The sequence below is a fragment of the Tamandua tetradactyla genome, chromosome 14 (assembly GCF_023851605.1).
Source record: "Tamandua tetradactyla isolate mTamTet1 chromosome 14, mTamTet1.pri, whole genome shotgun sequence".
Lineage (NCBI taxonomy): Eukaryota > Metazoa > Chordata > Mammalia > Pilosa > Myrmecophagidae > Tamandua > Tamandua tetradactyla.
Genome location: NC_135340.1, coordinates 89982933 through 89997407, shown reverse-complemented (window position 1 = coordinate 89997407; position 14475 = coordinate 89982933). Strand labels below are relative to the sequence as shown.

The window sequence follows — 14475 nt, the reverse complement described above, 5'->3', positions numbered from 1 at the left end:
AAGTTTTAAGAAACAAAGAAGAGCTGGCAAAACCATCTTTCTCAAAGTCCTAGGAAAGAATTCTTAAAGGGTTGCAATAACGGGGCAAGCAACAATTCAAGAAAAGGGCAACTTAAAATGCTGCTGACAAAAAGAAGGGGAAAAAAGTGTTGCTGGCATTTAAGGAAATCTCTGTCATAACAATAACTAGACACAAACTTAAGGAACATAAGCACAAGGTTCTAAATTTCAGATATAACACATTAAAATATCAAAATGTCCAGTTTGCAGCAAAACATAGAAAGAAACAGGAAACACTGGCTCCTAGAAAGGAAAAAATTAAAGAAATAGGAACTATCAATGAGAAATACCAAACCTTGGAAATATCAGACAAAAACTTTTGGTAAATGGTCCTAAATATGCTCAAAGAGCTACAGGAAAGCATGGAAAACAATAGATGAATAAAAAGAGAATATCAAAAAAAAGGAAGAAATCATGAAAAGGAACCAAATTGAGCTGAAGATCACAGAACAGAAATAAAAAACTGTAGAAAAGTTTAACAGATTGAAGCTGGCCAAAGAAATAATCCATGAACTTGAAGATAAGGAAACTGCAGGTCTGTGAAACAAAAAGATAAAAAGAATGAAGAAAAGTGAACAGAGCCTGAGACACCTGTATATACTGGCACACCTTCAAGTGCACCAATATATACACTGTGAGAGTCACAGAAGGAGAAGAGAGTGAGAGAAAGGGACAGAGAGAATATTCCAAGAAATAAGGATGGAAAACTTCCCAAATTTAATATAGACACATCCAAGACACTCAACAAACTCCAGACAAGATAAACCCAAACAGACCCATGCCATGGCATGTTATAATCAAACTTATAAGTACCAAAGACAAAAACAAAATTCTGAAAACTGGAAGAGAAAAGTAACATGTCACGTTTAAAAGCGCCTCAATAAGACTAAGTGTCAATTTCCATGGGAAACCATGGAGGCAAGAACACAATGGGATGGCACATATAAAGTCCTTAAAGAAAAAACTATCATCCAAGAATTCTACCTAAAATGCAAATACATAAAAAAATATTGACAAATCAATGATTTTTGGACTTATACTGTAAAATCTGTCATTTGTAACAAGAAGGAGAATAGGAATATAAGGCATACATGCTCTTGAAGTTAAGTTGATGTCAGGTCAAAAAAGACTGGTATAGATAGAAAACATTACATTTAAGTCCCATGGTAATGACAGAGAAAATATGGGGAAAATATGCATAGAATGAAATGAGAAAGGATGTTAAAGGATTAGCTACAAAAATGGCAAAGGACTTGAATACACATTTCTCCAAAGAAGATACACAAATGGCTAATAAGCACATGAAATGAAGCTCAGTATCATTAATCATTAGGAAATGCAAATAAAGCCAAAATGGATACTACCTCACACTTGCTAGAATGGGCATTATTTTTTAAATGAAAAGTAAAAAAAATACTGGTGAGGATACAGAAAAATGAGAATCTTAGTAAATCTTTGGTGGGAATATAAAATGGTACAACAGCTGTGGAAAACAGTTTGGTGGTTCCTCTACTACAATATAACCTAGAATCTCCACTCCAGGTATACACCCAAAAGAACTGAAAACAGATATCTATACGCCAATGTTGATAGCAGCATTATTCACAATATCCAAAAACTAGAAGCAACCCAAAGGTCGATCAACAGTTGAATGGATAAACAAAGTAGTTTATATCCCTACAACGGAAAAATATTCAGCTCTAAAAAGGAATGAAGTTCTGATACAGATGACAACATGGGTGAACCTTGGCAATATCATATTGAGTAAAATGTCAAACATGCTATATAATTTCACCTATATAAAATAGGTGGAATACGCAAATTCACAGAGATAAAAAATAAAGTACAGATTATGGGAGAGGAGGAGGGAAAAGAAGGACTTTATGCACAATGGTGCAGGATTTCTCCTGGGGTGATGCGAAGGTTATAGTAATGCATAATGATGAGTGTAGCACAACACTGAACTGTTTAATCCCACAGAATTTTATGTTTAGCAGTGACTGAGACAGGAAAGTTCATGATATATATATATATGTTTCTGCAATCTTAAAAAACAAAGAGCGATAATGAAGGCAATACAAATACATGATCCTGGAAGAGATCTAATAAGGAAGAGAAAAGGACATAATTGGGACATACAACAAAACTGCAGTACAGGGCGGGCCGCGGTGGCTCAGCGGGCAAGAGTGCTTGCCTGCCGTGCCGGAGGACCCCGGTTCGATTCCCGGCCCCAGCCCATGTAAAAAACAAACAAACAAACAAAATATAATAAAACAAGAAAATGTTTAAAGATGTTTCCCTTTCTTCCTCCTTTCCTTCCTTCCATCCTTCCTTCCTTCTCTGTCTTTCCTTCCTTTCCTCCCTCTCTCTTTAAAAAAAAAAAAAAAAAAAAAAAAAAAACTGCAGTACAGATGGTGTGCCAGTTTGAATCTGTGGTGGACTTCAGAAAAGCCATGCCCTTTAATCCTCATTCAATATTGCTAGGTGGGAACATTTTGATTGTTTCCATGAAGACGTGACCTACCCAATTGTGGTGGCAACTTTTGATTAGATGATTTCCATGGAGGTGTGTCTCCATTCACTGATGGTGGAGTTGCTTACTGGGATCCCTTAAAAGAGGAAACATTTTTTTTTTTTTTTTTTTTTTTTTAAAGACAGAGAGAAGGAAGGAAGGATAGAAGGAAGGAAGAGAGGAAGAAAGGGAAACATCTTTTAAACATTTTCTTGTTTTATTGTATTTTGTTTCTCCGTTTTCGTTACATGGGCTGGGGCCGGGAATCGAACCGAGGTCCTCCGGCATAGCAGGCAAGCACTTTGCCCGCTGAGCCACTGCGGCCCGCCCAAAAGAGGAAACATTTTGAAGAGAGTCCCTTTTTGGTAGAGCCATGAGAAAGCCAGCAGGAACAACCATGTTCGCCATGTGCCCTTCCAGCTGAGAGAGAAATGTTGAATTTCATCGGCCTTCCTGAACCAAGGTATCTTTCCCTGGATGGATTGCCTTTGATTGGACATTTCTATAGACTTGTTTTAATTGGGACATTTTCTCGGCCTTAGAACTATAAACTAGCAACTTATTAAATTCCCCTTTTTAAAAGCCATTCCGTTTCTGGTACATTGCACTCTAGCAGCTAGCAAACTAGAACAGATGGTAAGCCTTTTATCACTGTTAAATTGCTTCAACTTGATAACTGTACTTTTGGTGGTTACATTAAGTGAATATCCTTAATCTTAGGAAGTGTACAGAGATGTGTTACCTGTCCAAGGAGCATGATGTATACAATTTACTCTCAAATATTTAGGAAAGATATAGATAGAACGACAGATAGATAGAAAGAATGATGTTGCAAAATGTAAAAATTGGAGGATCTGGGCATTGTGGCAGTGGGTATATTGGAGTTCTCTTGGTGAGTTTTTATATTATTTTTGTAACTCTCCTAAAAATTTTAAATTATTTCAAAATGAAATTTTTTTTAATTCCAGGCATATTAGGAGACAAATCAAAACAAGTAAATGAAAACCAATAAAAACAGAAATAGAAAGTGGTAAACTGAATCATGTATCACAAAAAATACATATTCTTAACCCATATTCCTATGAGTATGATCCACAGTAAATAGGACTTCTTCAAAATGTTATTTTTAGTTTAGGTGTGGTCAATTGAAGCAGGGTATGTCTTAAGCCAGATAATCGGAAGCCTTCTAAGCAGGACACAGACATCAAAGCAGAGGATATTACCACATGACAGGAGGCAGAAATATAAGACACAGAATACCAAAGATTGCAAGCAGCCACCACCAGAATGCTAGTCTTCAGCAAGATTTTGAACTGTTAGCTTTTGAAACTGTGAACCAATAAATTCCTACCACTTACCCAATCCACAGTGTTAAAAATACCCTAAATGAAACTCATTAAGGTGAAGTGAAAGTGAAATCTAAATACAAACAAGTATTGAAGGGGAAAAAAAAATATATATATATATATATATACACACACACACACAGAAAGAAATAAGAAAGTACTTAAATGGTACAGTACAAAAATTTAGAGAATTCTAAAAGAATTCTGAAATTAATGCAAGAATTAAGGGGAAGAAAGGGGTAAGACTTACAAAATGACATACAACAACTTATAAATACCATATAGCAAGATGCTGTAAATGAAATTAAAAATATACTGCAAACACTCAACAGTAGATTTGAAGAGGCAGAAAAAAGAATAAGCAAACTAGAGGGCAGGACAATTGATTTCAAACATACAAAAGACAAAAAGGCAAAATGGATGGAAAAATTTGAATTGGATCTCAGGGAAATAAATGATGGACAAAACAAAGTGCACAAATATAAGAATCACAGGTGTCCCAGAGGGAAAAGAGAAGAGTAAAGAGTTAGGAAGATTAGTTAAGGATATAATGGGGTAAACTTCCCAACCCTTATAAAGGACATAAATATGCAAATCAAAGAAGCCCAAATAGAATAAATCTAAAAAGGCCTTCCCCAAGACACATATTAATCAGTCTGTCAAGTGTTGAAGAGAATCAGAAAATCCTGAAAGCAACAGGAGAAAAACAATCCACTACACGCAAGAGAAACCACATAAGACTGAGTTCAGACTACTCAACTGGCACTATGGAAGTGAGAAGACAGTGGTATGATATATTTAAGATTCTGAAAGAGAAAAACTTCCAGTCAAGAATTCAGTACCTAGCAAAATTGTCCTTCAAAACTGAGAGAGAGATTAAAATTTTCACTGACAAACAAATCTTGAGAGAATTGTAAACAAGAGGCCAGCCCTACAAGAAATGCTAAAGGGAGTTCCATGAGCTGAAGAAAAAAAAAAAAAAGACAGGAGCAGGAGGTCTGAAAGAGGACACAGAATGCGAGAGTCCCAGTAAAGATAACAAAGGATAAAAAGAGAAAGAGTGAAAAGAATACACAGATCTGACAAATAAAATCCAAAGTATAAGATAATGGATCCAAGAAACGCCTTTACAGTAATAACTCTGAATGTTAATGGACTAAATATGTCAATTAAAAGATACAGATTGGCAGAATGGATTAAGAAATAAAATCCAGCTATATGCTGCTTACAAGATATTCATCTTAGACACAAGGATACAAACAGATTGAAAGTGAAAGGATGGAAAAAGATGTTCCACACAAGCTGTAACCAAAAGAAAGTGGGAATAGCTACTAGTATCAGGCAAAACAGACTTTAAATGTAAAGACATCATAACAGACAAAGAAGGACACTTGTATTAGTTAGGGTTATCTAGAGAAACAGAATCAACAGGGGACACTTGCAATATACTATTTATAAAAGTGTCTCACGTGACTGCAGGAACTCAGAGTCCAAAATCCACAGGGCAGCCTGTGAAGCTGACAACTCTGATGGATGGTCTGGATGAACTTCACAGGAGAGGCTCACCAGCCGAAGCAGGAATGGGGCCTGTCTCCTCTGAATCCTCCTTAAAATGTTTCCCGTGATTAGATTAAGCATCGCTTATTGTAGAAGACACTCCCCTTTGGCTGATTACAAATGGAATCAGCTGTGGATGCAGCTGACATGATCATGATCTAATTCTATGAAATGTCCTCATTGCAACAGACAGGCCAGCACTTGCCCAACCAGATAAACAGGCACCACAACTTGGCCAAGTTGACACATGTCCCTGACCATTACAACACTGTATATTAATTAAAGAGACAATCAATCAAGAAGAAATAACAATCATAAATGTTTATGCTCCCAATCAGGGAGCTCCAAAGTACATGAGATTAACACTGGCAAAACTGGAATGAGTGACAGATGTTTCGACAATAATAGTAGGAGACTTCAATACACCACTCTTCAATATAGACAGAACTAGAGGACCCACAAGGAAATAGAGAACTTAAACAATCTGATAGATTAATTAGACCTAATAGATATACAGAGATCACTGCACCGCAAAACACCAGGATATACATTCTTCTCTAGTGCTCACAGAATATTTTCCAGGATATATCATATGCTGGGGCACAAAACAGGTCTTAATAAATTTTAAAACACTGAAATTATTCAAAGCACTTTCTCTGATCACAATGGAATAAAGCTGAGTATCAATAATCATCAAAGAACAAGAAATTTCACAAACATCCAGTGGGGCAAAGAAGAAACTGCTAGAGAAATCAGTAACTATCTGGAGACGAAAACATGAATACAACTAATCAGAACTTCTAGGATGTGGCAAAGACTGTGCCAAAGACTGTGCTGAGAGGGAAATTTATTATCCTAAATGCCTATATCAAAAAACAAGAAAGAGCAAAAATCAAGGACTTAACTGCTCACTTGGAGGAACTTGAGAGAGAACAGCAAAGTAACCCCAAAGCAAACAGAAGAAGAGAAATAACACAGATTAAAGCAGAGTTAGATGAACGAGAGATAAAAAGAACAACAAAAGGAATCAATAAAACTAAAAGGTGGTTCTTTGAGAGAGTCAATAAAATCCATGGGCCACTAACAAGGCTGACAAAAAAAAAGAGAGAGGATGCAAATAAAATCATAAATGAGAAGGGGTCATTACCACAGACCCTGAAGAAATAAAAAAAATCATAAGGCCCATACTATGAACAACTTTAAGCCAACAAACTTAACAACTTAGATGAAATGGACAAATTCCTGGAAACATGCAAACAAGCTACAATGACTCAGGAAGAAATAGAAGATCTCAGCAAACCAATCACAAGTAAAGACATTCAATCAGTCATCAAAAATCTACCTACAAAGAAAAGCCCAGGGCCAGATGGCTTCACAGGGGAATTTTATCAAACATTGCAATAAAGAACTAATAGCAATCCTACCCAAACTTTTCCAAAAAACTGAGGAAAAAGGAACAGTACCTAACTCAGTTAATGAAGCTAACATCATTTTAATACCAAAACCGGGTAAAGATGCTATAAAAAAGGAAAACTACAGGCCAATCTCCCTTATCAACACAGATGCAAAAATTCTCAACAAAATACTAGCAAATCAATTTCAACAACACATTAAAAGAATTTACACCATGACCAAGTGACATTTATACCAAGAACGCAAGGATGGTTCAATGAAAGAAACTCAATTAATGTAATACAGCACATTAATAAATCAAAAGGGAAAAATCACATGATCATCTCAATTGATGCTAGAAAAAAATTCAACAAAATTCAACATCCTTTTCTGATAAAACCAATTCAAAAGATAGGAATCAAAGGTAATTTCCTCAATATGATGATAAAGGATATATATCACAAACCCATAGCCAGCATCATACTCCATCGAGAGAGACTGAAAGCTTTCCCTTAAGATCAGGAACAAGACAAGGATGCCCTCTGTCACCACTATTATTCCACATTGTACTAGAAGTTATAGCCAGAGCAATCAAGCAGAAAAAAACAAATAAAAGACATCCAAATTGGAAAGGAAGAAGTAAAACTTCCATTATTTGCAGATGACATGATACTGCACTTGGAAAATCTGAAAAATCTACAACAAAGTTACCTGAGCTAATAAACAAATTCAGCAAGGTAGAGGGATATAAAATTAATGTGCAAAACAGTAACGTTTCTATAAACAAGCAATGATCTAAGTGAGGGGTCAGTTAAGGAAAAAAATCCATTCAAAATAGCAACTAAATGAATCAGGTACCTAAGAATAAACTTAACTAGGAACGTAAAGGACTTATACACAGAAAACTATATAACATTGCAAGAAGAAATCAAAGAATACCTAAACAGGTGGAAAGACATTCCCTGCTCATGGATAGGAAGGTAAAATGCAGTTAAGATATCAATTCTACCCAAACTGATCTACAGATTCAACGCAATACCAATCAAAATCCAACAACCTACTTTGAGGACTTGGAAAAGCTAGTTAACAAAGTCATCTTGAAGGGAAAGAGACCCCAAATAGGTAGAAGTATCCTAAAAAAAGAAGAATGAAGTAGGAGGATTGACACTTTCTGATTTTAAAACTTATAAAGCCACAGTGATCAAAACATCATGGTACAGGCACAGATGTACTAGCCAATGGAATGGAATCGAAATGAGAGCGCAGAAATAGACAATCAAATATAGTCAACTGATCTTCGACAAGGCCCCCAAATTCACTGAACTGGACAAAATAGTCTTCAATAAATGGGCATGGGAAAGAGAACTAGATAGCAATAGCCAAAAGAATGAAAGAGGACCCTTTCCTTACACCCCACACAAAAATTAATTCAAACTGGATCAAACACTTAAATAAAAGAACTAGTACCATAAAGTTTCTAGAAGAAAACGTAGGGCTACATCTTCAAGACCTAGTAATAGGAGGTAGCTTCTTAAACTTCACACCCAAAGCACAAGCAACAAAAGAAAAAACAGATAAATTGGAATACCTCAAAATAAAATGCTTTTGGACCTCAAAAGACTTTGTCAAAAAAGTGAAGGGGCAACTAAATCAATGGGAGAAAATATTAGGAAATCACACATTGAATGAAGGTTTGATATCCTGTAAACACAAAGAAATCATACAACTCAGCCACAAAAGGACAATCCAATTATAAAATTGGCTAAAGATATGAATAGACATTTTTCTGAAGAGCAAATACAGATGACTCAAAAAGCACATGAAGAGATGCTCATTTTATTAGCTATAAGGGAAATGCAGCTCAAGGCTACAATGAGATAACACCTCACACCTATAAGAATGGCTGCTATTAAACAAACAGCAAACTACAAATGTTGGAGAGGATATGGAGAAATTGGGACACTTATACACTGTTGGTGGGAATGTATAATGCTGGAGCCATTATGGAAGACTGGCGGTTCCTTAGGAAACTAAATATTGAGTTGCCCTATGACCCGGCAATAGCACTACTACAGTATATACCCAGAAGAGCGGAAAGCAGAGATACAAACAGACATTCGCACACCAATGTTCATATCACCATTATTCACAACTGCCAAAAGATGGAAACAATCTAAGTGCCCATCAACAAAGGAGTGGATTAACAAAATGTGGTATATTACATCGATGGAATAATATGCATCAGTAAGATGAAATGACACCCTGAAGCACATGACAAGATGGATGAGCCTTGCGGACATAATGCTGAGTGAAATAAGCCAGACTTATTTCTGGATAGATACTGTATTATTCCACTTTTATGACCATGGTAAAAGTGGTTGAAGGATGAACTGTGAAGTAGATTGGTGAATGATGGTGCATACATATGATCGAATATTGTGCTGCTACAAAAAGGAACAAAGTTGTGAGGCTGCAACATTGTGAATGAACCTGTGGGACATTTAGTAAGGCAAAAGAAACCAGAAACAAAAGAGCAATTATTGTATGGTCTCATTTAGAAAATGATTATAAGAAAACAGGGCCCTAGATTGTAAGCTCTTGTAGCAGTCACTTTTTGTCCAGAACGGTAATTATTATTTCTGGATTTTTAGAGGTTGTTTCATATATATATATAACCTGATACTCAGAGATAAGAACGAAGATGATCAGGTGAGGTTTAAGGTCATACAGAACAGAGTGGCAAGGAAGATATTGTCTGTATTTCATAACCTCACCTACTCTTTGAGACCAAAGGAAGAAAGGTTATTTTGTCCAGAATCTAAATTTCCCGTAGCACATAATCTAACTCAACCTACCTACATAGCTCATTTAAACAAGAGAGACACAATGAGCCCAGAATAAAAATGAGGGCATTTACTCCTGTATAGCTTAATGTAATGCCTGGATATATTCCAGAATATATTAAGCAGATAATCAAAAAGTATTGGCAGGATGGTGCAAAGGTAGCTCAGTGGCAGAATTCTCGCCTGTCATGCCAGAGACCTGGGTACGATTCCCAGAGCTTACCATGCCAAAAAAAAATTAAAAAGTATTGGCAAAGATCCTTACGGGATGGGAGAAAAATTATGGAACTCTTAAACTTTATCACTGGAGAAAATCATGATACTGTGTCAAACATTAGGGATACCCAACTCAATAGGCAAGCCCTTGAACTTGAGACTTGCTCTTGAAAAGCTTACGTATGTAGTGGAGAAGCTAAGCCTATCTATAGGTGTACCTAAGAGTCACCTTCAGAGTACCACTTTTCTTGGACAGATGTGGCCTCACTCTCTCTAAGCCCAACCATGCAAGTGAAATCATTGCTCTCCCCAGTACGTGGAACACGATATCCAGGGGTGAAAGTCCCTGGCAGTGTGGGAGATGATTCCCAGGGATGAGTATGGTCCTGGCACCAGGGGATCAACAATGCCATCCTGACCAAAAGGGGAAAAGAAGTGTAATAAATACGGTATCTGTGGCTGAGAGAGTTCAAATAGAGTTGAGAGGCTACTCTAGAGGTTGCTCTTACGTAAACTTCAGTTAGACACTGCTACCTATCATAACTTGCCAAACCCCAACCAAAACCATTCCAGCCAATCCTAAAGAACACCTAGGGCAATACATAAGATTATACAAAATGCATATTACTGAAAGCCTTTCCAACAAGAAAAAGGTAGAATGGGCATAGCCCAGATACCCCTGAAGAGTGGGAGAAAGATCAAGGGTGATGGAGTTATACAGAGAAGGTAGGGTTTAACAAACGAGTATGACTACTGAATCATCATACTGATAATTCTTTTAGTCACAGTATTTTAGAACAGCTAGGAGTAAAAGCCTAAAATTGTGGAATTGTAACCCATCCAAACTCTGAAATCTGTTCTACAACTAACTGTTGTGCTGTGCTTTGAAATTTATTGCTTTTCTGTATGTATGTTCTTTTTCACAAAAATGAAAAAAAGTGATGATAAAAAATATATATATTCCTTCTAGCCTCCAATGTTTCAGAGCAGCTAGAAGGAAAAATCTAAGATGATGGTATGCTAGCCCAAAACAAGCTCTAGGATCTATCCTGTAACTACTTGATGAGGAGTGCTTTGAAAACTATTGCTTTTTTCTTTCTTAGCTTCATATATATGTTGTATTATACAATTTAAAAAGTTAAAAAAAAATCAAATGCTTCTCTGCCTCAAAAGACTGTCAAAATGGTGAAGAGGTAACCAAATCAATGGAAGGAAATATATGGAAATCACACATTGGATAAAGGTTTGCTATCCTGTATACATAAAGAAATCACACAACTCAACAACAAAAGAACTAACAACCCAATTATAAAATGGGCTAAAGATGTGAATAGACATTTTTCTGAAGACCAAAAACAGATGGCAAAAAGCACATGAAAAGATGCTCATTTTCATTAGCTATAAGAGAAATGCAGATCAAGGCTACAATGAGATATCACCTCACACCTATAAGAATGGGTGCTATTAAACAAACAGGAAATTATAAATGTTGGAGAGGATGTGGAGAAACTGGGACACTTATGCACTGCTGGTATTAATGTATAATGGTACAGCCACTATGGAAGATTGTTTGGCAATTCCTTAGGAAACTAAATATCAAGTTGCCCTATGACCCAGCAATAACACTACTCAGTATATACCTAGAAGAGCTGAAAGCAGTGACACAAAGAGACATTTGCACACCAATGTTCATAGCAGCATTATTCACAATTGCCAAAAGATGGAGACAGTCCAAGTGCCCATCAACAGAGGAGTGGATTAACAAAATGTGGCATATACACACGATGGAATATTATGCACCAGTAAGACAAAATGACACCCTGAAGTACATGACAAGATGGATGAGTCTTGAGGACATAATACTAAGCGAAAGAAGCTAGACACAAAAGAACAGATACTGAATGATTCCACTTTTATGACCATGGTAAAGGTGAATCAAAGGTTTATAATACAGAATATAGGGGATCTAGAGATACAAAGAAGCTAGAGATGGGTGAACAGTTAGCTAATGAGATTGAACTTAAATGTAAGGGAATAGATGGAAGTAAAGACAGTTCATTAGTGGGTCTGTAAGTAATATTACCATATTGAAGGTGAGCATGATTGAAAGGGGTATAAGACCCATGGGTCCCACTGTTTAACACTACAAATATAAATAAGTTCTTGCATGAACTACTGGAAAGACATGACTCTTGTATAAAGAGTTTATAAGTTCAGAGTACAGGGGGAAAACTGCTATTTCATGCTATGGGCTATATAACTGTATAGCTTTTACAATGTGACCATGCAATTGTGAGAACTTTGAGGCTGATGCCCCCCTTATTCTGGATATGGACAGATGAGTAAAAAAAGTAAGGACAAAAAAATAAATAAATAATGGGGGGATGAGTGGGGGAAAAATTGGGTAGATTGCAATAATAGTGGTCCACAAGAGACAGGTGTAAGGGGTATGGGATGTATGGGGTTTTATTTTTCTTTTTATTTCTGTTTCTGAAGCGATACAAATATTCTAAAAATGATCATGGTGATGAATACACAACTATGTGATGTATGTGATGATACTGTGAGTCACTGATCGTATACTTCAGATGGACTGTATGGGGCATGAAGACACCTCAATAAAAAGATTTTTAAAATAATAATAATACATAGGATATCTAGACAGAGTATCAGTAAGGTAAAAGAAGACTTGAATGACACTATAAAACAACTAGACCTAACATATAAAAAATACTTCAAATTACAGAAGTAGAATGTGCATTCTTCTGTAGTGTACACTGATCATTATTCAGATTAGACCAAACATTAGGTAACAAGTCTCCATAAACTCAAAAATACTGAAATTATGCAATGTATTGTCTCTAACCAAAATGGACTAAAGCTTGAAATCAATTAGAGAAAACTGGAAAATTCACAAGTATGTGGAAATTGAACAATGCACCCTTAAACAACCAATGCGACAAAGAAGAAATCACAAAGGAAATGAGGAAATACCTGAAATCAAATGAAAATGAAAACCCAACATACCAAAACTTACTGGATGCAGTAAAGGCAGGGATGAGAGAGAAATTTATGGCTCTAAATACTGACAACAGAAAAGAAGATCTCAAATTAGAGACCTAACCACATACCTAGAGAGAGTACTATGAACACATATGAACAAGGTTTTCACAATCACACAGTCACATTGTGAAAACTATATGGATCACTTACCATCACTCTATACGTCTTGTCTGTGTCAAGGACCTCATTTATCACGTAAACCCACAGGGTGTGACTCCTACAGAAAAAAAAAACATACTATAAACCAGTGACATTATCATCAAATCACATGTATTCATAAAAAGATATAAACTCTTAAATTAAAAAAAAATTCCTTAAATTTTTTACTACATTAAACACTAAGAAAATAAAATAGCTCATTTATATTGTCTGTCTGGACATAATAGCATGATTTAAACACCCCAAGCTAAGGAATACCTCAATACTCTCCAAAAAAATATAAAATGTAAAAGAAACAGTGTTTAGCATATCCATGGCAAACTGAAAGGAGATACATGAATAATCCAGTATATATTAACCCAGAGATTGAAATTTTTTTACGATAACATACCACAACCCACAAACACACATACAAACAGACACACGTTTTATATCTTGATACAGTTCATACAAACATGTTTAACTGAAACAAGTTCCACGAAATAATATTTATCTCTATTCTAGTACATTTTTAAAATGTTGTTCTCACTGTATTGATTTATGACTCACTAATGAGTTTCAATTCAGTATGAAAACACAGTCTAAACTCTCTTTAAGAACTTCTACAAACTTATATTTCATCAGTATATCATAACTACCAATTACATAAATGCCCTACACAGAACAGACCTTACTTGTCAAGGAACTTATTTAACAAAGTCAAAATTTACTCAAAGAAATCCAAAGCAGAGAAACAGATAGAACACATAGGGACATGGAAATTGCTAGGAAGAGTGGCCTAGCCCTGTAAGAAGAGGCAATGAACAAAGAAAAGAAAGCAACAACTGAAACTAAACACTCTTATGGGAAGAGATTCTAGGACATTTATTCTTTATTAACTGAATTTGCCTTTGTCAAATAAATTTGTTCCTTTTAAAAAGCAGCACTTCAAATGAAAACATTTCTTCATGCAAAAACTTCTATGTAAATGTTCATAGCAGCAGTATTCATGATAGCCAAACGCAGGGGAAAAAATCAATCCATCAACAAATGAACGGAAAAAATGTGGGTTAGGCAGGACTTTCAGAAAGATGGCAGAATAGTGAGCTGCATGGCTCACTCCTCTCCCAAAAAACATCTAAAGAACAAGCAGAAACTTTCTGAAACAACTATTCTGGGGCTCCAGAGACCAGGAAAGTACTGCACAGCATCCAGGGAAGAGCAGGACCAAAAGACTGAGAAACCGGTGAAAAACAGAGACTCATGCGGCCCATGCCCCACCCCTCAAGGCAAGCAGCTTCAGGGTGGCCAGATCTGCCTGGCAGGCTACTATGAATTGTTGGGCCAC

At 36.1% G+C, this 14475-nt stretch overlaps 1 protein-coding gene across 7 annotated transcripts in view; it reads right to left on the bottom strand.

The window, feature by feature from the left end:
* SCAPER (S-phase cyclin A associated protein in the ER) overlaps positions 1–14475 on the bottom strand; it is a 678157-nt gene that overhangs the window by 649574 nt on the left and 14108 nt on the right. For all 7 annotated transcript variants that reach the window (XM_077128470.1, XM_077128471.1, XM_077128472.1 and 4 more), the window contains one exon: positions 13140–13206. In XM_077128470.1, coding sequence (XP_076984585.1) covers positions 13140–13142 — 3 coding nt within the window. In that variant the 5' untranslated portion in view covers positions 13143–13206. Of the gene's footprint in view, positions 1–13139; positions 13207–14475 lie in introns of those variants that run through there.